Genomic DNA, 8,000 nt, shown 5'->3' on the forward strand with positions numbered 1-8,000 from the left:
CAACTTTTTTTTTTTTTTTCCACTTCCATGACTTAAAGTCCCTAAATATTAATAAGGTAAACTAGGGTTTTTGTTTGTTTCTGTTTTTTGAGAAAAAGAGTAAACTATAAGTTGGTTGTGTTATTTAAAACGATGAATTACAAAGCACGAAACACAATGATTCCAAAGTTTCTAGTTTGTCGTGGTTGAGAACCAAACAAAGCTTAGAGAGCTACTTCCTTCAAAGCAAAAAACGATAAATAAATCAACAGTATGAAAGTGAAGAGGATAGGTCCACAATAAATTTCCTCGAAGGTGCTAGGAGGCTTCCTGATGAGAAAATTAAGGAACCTAAAAAGACACTACAATACTTGATTGTTTGTGAACTTCACAAGTTGACATAAAGTGATCAATAATATAAAAACGATGTAAGAATAAAACAAACATAAGATCTCATTCTTCAGCTTTATGATTATCAATTGGTACAAAAGACTGAAACTGTATTCCTTTTATCTTATAATATAATATGACATTTTGGGTCCGACTCATCCATATTTTAGCTTATTCAAAAAGTTAAAAGGGCAAGGATTTTTGCATGCATGGCTTTTCTGCTTTAAGATTATAAATTTATACATATGAATATTCTAACCATTATTAGCACAACATGGGAGCAATACTTGAACTCCAATAATATATCATGCACTCTCATCATCATCATCATCATAAAGTAAAAATGTATTTGGCAAATGCCTTTATTGATGTTGCAATATTGTTACTCTAGCTACTGGTCTTCATCAAGTGTAATTCAATAATTGTGTCACAACAGCAATAGTTGCAAAGACTTGCACAAAGTTATCAAATCAAATCACTTTCCCTTTTGTTAAGAAGAAAAGTTCTAACCCGTTAAGGCACTTGGATAGTGAGTTTAATCGATTTGAATGATGTGTGGTACGTATATATGAAAATTACATTCTAGTAGGTTAGTAGCAAATGCTCTTGTCAAATCAAATGTCCTTAGTTGATAGTGAAATTTTCTTTTACTTTTCGCTATGTACAATTTCTTAGTACAATTGTACTATACTTAATTTTCAACAAATAACTTCTAACATAAAAAACAAATACAAACACACGCTATATATTGACCCACCAAGCTTTCCACTTATTTCTATACAACCATGAAATTACAACACAAGAACTTAATATATATTTCATTTTTGGCACCCTGTAACTTAATCTATATTCATTGTCTGTATATATAGAAAGTATAAATTCCAAATTAATCTTGTCCATTCATTTCTTTCTCAAAATTATCTAGCAAAAAGCACACACACAAAAAAAAAGAAAAAAAAAAAAGAAGCTTTATATTTGCATAAAATGTATTTTTGGGGTCAATCACGTGCATTTTTTAAGTCAATGAATCTTTATAAAGTTGTATGTTACACATATATCACCTAAAGCTCTAAAAAAAGCACACGTCGTGTTCCATTTCATACACAACTTTATGCAAAGAAATATTGGTCACATTTCAATAATCAAATCAATCAGCCATTGCAAGAAACAACTTTTGTTGAAGGTAGAGGCGTAGAGCCCACCCTGATGGACCCCATTAAAGATCTTTACATTTCTCCTAACAAGAAAATATATAGCCACACAGAAATAGACACAGATTCCGATAATACAAGAGAGAGAGAGAGAGAGAGAGAGAGAGATTAAAGATTTATGATTTATGCATGGCCATTAATTTGATTCCCTGTTTATTAAATAACTCTTGCTTATAAGTACAGTACAGCCTCCACATAGGAGACAGCTTGACGGCTTGACCACCACTTTCCCCTAATATTCCCAGGAAAATATTTTCCGTGCTACGTGGTCAATTTCACTCCTTCTTTTTTTATATGATCACTGCATTTCCCGGAAAATTCCAGTACCAGACAAAAATTGAATAATGCAATGCCTAAAATGAATGTAGACCTGTACACCCATGCCTGTCACAACTCTACCTGCAACCAATTAGACACTATTGTGGGAAAAATTCCAATTTGTGGCCTAATAACTCTGACGATTCCCCTCAGAATTATTAACCTTCCTCGCTTTGCAGTAAAAATAAAAAATAAAAAAAATTAAACAACATAAATTCCAAATCCTTGGTACATGAAAAAGATATATTAGATGCTCCGTACGTACCCATGTTACAAACACCAATTAATTTAGACTAAAGTACCGAAATTTAAGGAAAAAAATAATAACAAAGAAAAAAAAAAGGAATATTAATTAAACAAGATGATGTTCCCTAATGTTATTTTGCTAAACATTCCTCCATATTTCTACAACAAGAGCCCGCTAATTTTGCATTTGATGGCGATGATTTTACCCACTTGAGAAAAAAAGTGAGCTTGATGAGGCCGAAGAAGCTGTTGCCTGATAAGGTCGTTGCCTGAAGCAATCCAACGACATTCGTGGCGGCGAAACTGCCACGGTCACCGACGATGACGAGGGAGCTCCAGAGTCAGGTGGGGACCCTAATAAAATTCAAGAAATTAAAACCAAATCCCATGAACCAAAAGTCATTTTCTTTTCTTCTTCTTTAGGCTCTACTTAATTAATTAGCTTCTAATTAATAGCAATCATGAAAATAACAATCATATATAATATAGAAACATTGCATAATAATTAGAGCTGTCTCTAATTTCTTGTTAAGTTATTAACGAGTGATCTCCAAATCAAATGATATTTCTTGGTGTTTTTAAAAAAATAATAACAATGAATTCTAACTCAAATAACGCTCTTCTCCACAAGAAAGAGTGTTTGTAATTTTACTGATAAATTTAAAAATGGCTTACTTGTGAGATTACCGGTCGATAAATTCCGGGCATTGTCGGGCAGAGACTTCTGATTTTCTTGATTAGGTTGTTGAGTTTTTCGCCTGCGACGATTGTGGTCGGCCAATCTCTTCCGGCAGCTTCTTTTTCCATTATCAAACTCGGAAAGAAGATGGAACCTGTGTGAACAAAAAATTTACCAAAAAAAAAAAAAAAAAATCAAGGTTAAAACTGAAACAAATAATTTGCATTCAATAAGCTTTAATTATCAATACTGTTAACAATGCAGTTATTTATTAACTGTTTTGGTTAGTTATACGATTGTAGTACAACTAAATTAGTACAACATACGAATCAAAAATAAACATAGGCGTACGAAAATGGAAAGTGTTTTCAAAAATTTTGCGGAATTTCGTGGACGAAAATGCCCTCGGGATTTCCACATGTACGGAAGCTCCAATCATTGGATTTAGCTCACCATTATTATATCTTCCAGGGGCATTTACGTCTTTTGCAAATGTACCCTCAAAGCCACCATGTTTAGCAATTTGAGCAGACAGAACAACAACAACAACAACAACAACAATGTTCCGTTTCGATCAGACTGAAAATTTGGAATCCATGTCGGGGGTTGTTTCGGTCATTTCAAATTAGAAAGCAGCAAAATGACGAAAATGCCCTCGGGATTACCACTCTGTACGGTTATGCAATCATTGGATCAGAGCAACAATCCACAGGGGCAGTTTCGTCCTTAAATTATAAAAAAAAAACACACACATTATCGTAATCTCGTGCATTAAGATTGTAATAAAAATTTTATAAAAACCTTGGAGTAGGTAGAGTGTAATGTTAAAACAGGGGAGGGTATTTCCGTAAATATGAAACAACCTGCTACACTGCTGGCAGAATCGCTGAGTCAACCCGGCGGCGAGTACGGTGGAGGCTTTGGAGTGAAATTCACAGACCTTGTGGCGGCGGTGGTAGTGTTTGGCGTGAGTGAGATCAGCATTGCACCCTTCAGCTTGACACCTAGGGGAGTTTCCCGAACCGGGTTCGTTGGCCGGTCTAGCGCGGCGGTAGAGCCGGTTCACGAACTCGTCCTCGGCGGAAGAGAAATAGGTCCGGCCGCCGAGATTGAGGCCAATTCTCGACACGAAGTCCACTGGGGGACGAGACGAGGCGTCCTCGCTCTTCGGGACCACGAGGTACCCGGCGGAGCCGCTCCCCACGGCGGCGCCGGGTACGGGGTCGAGGGAGAGTAGCTGGGGAGCTTGCTGGTGGTAAGAAGCAGCAGACGCGCTTGAGTACGCGCGTGGATCGTACAGTGAGTGGAATTGCGAGTGGGTTTGGGTTTGGTGTGGGTTGAAATGCGCTTGCGCGTGAGAGAAAGCGTTGGTTGCTGTGGTTTGATGATGATGATGAGGGTTGAAACCAGTGTGGTCGTGAAATGGTTGTTGTTGATGATGTTGTTGTTGTTGGGTGTAGTGGTCGAAGATTTGGCGGGTATGGTCGGAATCCGGGCCGGTTTCTTCTTCGCCCGTTAACATCATTGAACTCGGGTTGCTCCATTCATAGTCCAGCATTTTTTTTTTTTTTTTGACCTGCATATACAAACTTTGTGAGTGAAAACGAAAAGCAAAAAGAGCAAGAGATAGAAAGAAAGAAGAGAGAGAGATAATGGTGTGATAATGAAACTAACCAAAAGGGAGTGAAGAAGTGGGATCAAAATCAAAGCTTTCTTTTTCTTTTTCTTTTTTCAAAACCCTAATGAGTTTGTGTGTGTCTCTGCTGAAAACTATAATGGCGTCGACATGAAGTTCTTTCTTCTTCTTCTTTTTTGCTTTGTGTAAAGCTTGGTACACACTCTCTAAAAGCCGACCCTTTGGGGCATTCTGGCTATTTTTTTGCTCTCTAGGTGAGTTAGTACTAGCAAAGTAGCAAAGTCCAAAGTATAGGGGTTGTGGGGGACTGAGTTTATGAGGCGGCTTGTGCAGAGACACAGAGAGAGAGAGAGAGAGAAGTGTTTGATTGGAGGTATTGGAGTGAGAGGAACTCAATTTACTGAGTTACCCAAGTGATAGTAACATAATTGCGAGGAAAGCCACTGCAATGAAATTCTGTGTAAATAGTTGGAAGTAGTAGATAGTAATAGTGTGTGTAGGGTAGGGGACCTACGTGTATATATAATACTACGGACTCATTCTCTTGTTTTCTTTTTATTTTTCCTTTCTTTCCTGGTTCAGTCCAACTAGTTAGGAAGGAGACTAGCTAGTTTAAAGTGTGTATGCGTATGTGTTTGTGTGTGTGTGTTTGCTTGTGCTACTTGCGTAGCAAGTACTCACAGAGATTGAAATGCCACGCGGTGTGTTATTAATGCTTGGTCCCACCATCTGTTTTGCCTTTGTCCAATTCATCAGTTTTCGCAGAAGATCATCGAGCCTTTTTTTATGATTTTTTTTTCTTATCCTTTTTATTATTACCTTTTAGAAATGCAGTGTGTAAGATATTTCTTCCGCGTGGTGGTTAAAGTTAACTAGTTAATTAGTAAAGTTTTTGATAATTAAATAATAAATTTAAATTTAATTTTAGTTTATATTAGAATTTGATTGACATTTTAGTTTGATAATAAATTTTAATTAGCATGTTGTTATTAGAAGATTATGATATTTCACAATAAATTTTAAGTGATATATTGTTTTTGATTTTTTTTATAAAAAAAATAATTTTAATGATGAATTTAAATTAAAACTATTAATAACTTATTACCTATAATTTGTGATGAATATAGTATTTCTTTATCTTTTTAGGTTATATCTCATTATACATATTTATACATACTCTATAAATTGTATTTTAAAAACATAATTCAAGTTAATTATAATGGTGATTTGATTTCACAATTTTACCTGTTTAGTAAAAAAAAAAAAAATTGATTTCACAATTTTACCAGGAATTAAATTTTGAAAAACATGGGTGCCGACGTGAAATACATGGGTGCCGAACCATCATTACAATCAACTTTTTAGGATTTCAGATTTCTCTGCTCCCAAAAGATAAACAAGTAAAATTATTCCTAAAAAAAAAAAAAAAAAAGTAAACAACTTACTTTTCTCATTACCTTTTACACAATTAATTTCTGTGTTTTTTTTTTTTTTTTTTTTTTTAATTTTGGGTGGGTGGGTGGGGTATTATAATTTTTCGTTTTAATTTTTCAATAAAGGCCATCTTTCAGTTAGACAAGAAAAAAAAGAAAAAAGAAAAGAAAAGAAAAGAAAAGAAAGTTTGACCTGTACAAGATATTAGAGTGAAACTAGACCAATAGTTAAGTTAAGAAAGATGTTACATCTAAATATTTTTACAATATTTTACAATAAATTACAAGTGATTAGTTGTTATTTGTTCAAATTTGAAACTAACACTAAGATTACTTTTTCGCCCTAACAATAATAACCAATAACAACCTATTACGTAAGATTTGTTGTAAAAATGTTGTAGATATATAATTTCTCTTAAGGTAATAATCCTCTTTAGTTTTCTATTAACTCTTATAAATTTGATTATAAATTTTTTTTATTTTGTGTTATTTATTCAATTTAAAACTATTGTAAGTGCATTAAAATCACTTTAAACTTGTCAAAAGTTTTGTAACTTAACTGATATTTCAGGATATTTTTAATGAAGATATCTAAGGTTCAAATATCTTTTTTCTACTTGTAATTATCAAATTATATAAATATATATATATATATATATAATTACTTCGACTCGTTTAAAACCACTCCAAACATATTTAAAATCACTTTTAACCCGTTGGAAACTGTTCCAAATTTTTTTACCCAAAATTTATCATTAACTCAAACATGAACTTAACTGAAAATTTTACACCATGTTTTAAAATTATACTGTTCTTTTTCAATAAAATTTCATAACAGCTAAGTTTTGAGAACTTATTTAAAAATCTAGTAAACATTAGCAAATGCATTGTATCACAATAACTTAGTATAAAAAAATTATAAATAGTTCAACATATTAGCTTTTTTTTTTCCTTGTAAAAATGAAAAATATAAGAATGAGCACTTTGCATACTCTACTAAATGATATTCTTGCTGGGTTTATTTAAGAGTCCAAAAAAAAAAAAAAAATTGCAAGAACAAACACTAATAATATTTGTGGGGTCAGAGAATTTGTGACTCCGGCCCACTTTACATTAAGGCCCGAGCTGAGGAGAGATATTGCCGAGGACATACAACGAAAGTCCACATGGCTTAGAGATATAGCCAAGAACGATTCTGTCCTCGGCATCCCAAAGCGCTCCTAGAGGAAAGGGCGAGTACGATATAGGAGTGGTTCATGAAAAAGCTAAACACCTCCGCATTGATGGGGAAAGGACCCCTGAACAGTGTGGCGACAAAGGACAAGGGAAAGACTACCATTACTGCAATTAAGTACTCTACGCTTGACAGAGCAAGGCTTTTCAGTTTTTACAACCACTCCCAACCACTTTGGGTATGGACTGATGGGACAAGTATCAGCCCTAGGAAACTGAACCTACATGTGGATGTTGAAGGGAGAGTAAAGGCTAGTATAAAAAGGAGAAGGAAGTAATCCAGAAAAGGGGGGGACTGGGACAAGGGCCAAGAATTAGACCCTCCTAGGCCATGCCGAGGAGAAAACCTTCTTGGGCAAGCAAAGTTCACCCTTGTGCGAGTATCATGAACACCATGATTAACCACCGTCCGGCAACCAAGACTTAGCTTTTTAGCCCACTCTCTACAAATTTTATTGTTTGGGCCTTTAGCGTTCAAACCCAATACACCAATTTGGGATCGGTAAAAATTGAGTCCTTACAATATTAAATTTAGATAGGAACATTTCTTTATTTTTAGTTTTTTTTATCAGTTTATTTTTAGTTTTTCTTTTGCTGAAGATAGGAATGTTTCATATGTATCAAATATAATTGTGGCTCTTTTCAAATATGCTGGTGTGTATGCAGCGGGCCACAAGTGAGTTTAATTATTAAACTTGAACATTTTTTTTTCTTATTATGCTCTTGTGAGTTGTAACTACTGCTTTTCTCTTCTTATAAATTATTGATGCATATTTGATTTAATATTCTTTAGAGATGTGCATAATTGTTTTTAAATTCAAGGGATACCCAACAGTTCGAGCACCTCTTGTGATGTTTGGGTATTGGGTTCGAAT

The 8,000-nt window shown here is 34.4% G+C and overlaps 1 protein-coding gene across 2 annotated transcripts; it reads right to left on the reverse strand.

The window, feature by feature from the left end:
* Positions 1-2,111: 2,111 nt before the first annotated feature.
* LOC126723070 (squamosa promoter-binding-like protein 8) lies at positions 2,112-4,971 on the reverse strand. Of its 2 annotated transcripts, none has more exons than XM_050426309.1 (4): positions 4,498-4,971; positions 3,687-4,399; positions 2,832-2,977; positions 2,112-2,498 (listed from the first exon to the last, which is right to left on the reverse strand). In XM_050426309.1, exons 2-4 carry the CDS (start codon positions 4,379-4,381, stop codon positions 2,347-2,349), a joined length of 993 nt encoding a protein of 330 aa, XP_050282266.1. In that variant the 5' UTR covers positions 4,382-4,399; positions 4,498-4,971; the 3' UTR covers positions 2,112-2,346. The 2 variants fall into 2 exon arrangements, with proteins under 2 accessions (XP_050282266.1, XP_050282265.1); XM_050426308.1 differs by having other exon boundaries at positions 2,820-2,977; positions 4,498-4,953.
* Between the last annotated feature and the right edge of the window lie 3,029 nt (positions 4,972-8,000).

The sequence above is a fragment of the Quercus robur genome, chromosome 4, assembly GCF_932294415.1.
Source record: "Quercus robur chromosome 4, dhQueRobu3.1, whole genome shotgun sequence".
Classification (NCBI taxonomy): Eukaryota; Viridiplantae; Streptophyta; class Magnoliopsida; order Fagales; family Fagaceae; genus Quercus; species Quercus robur.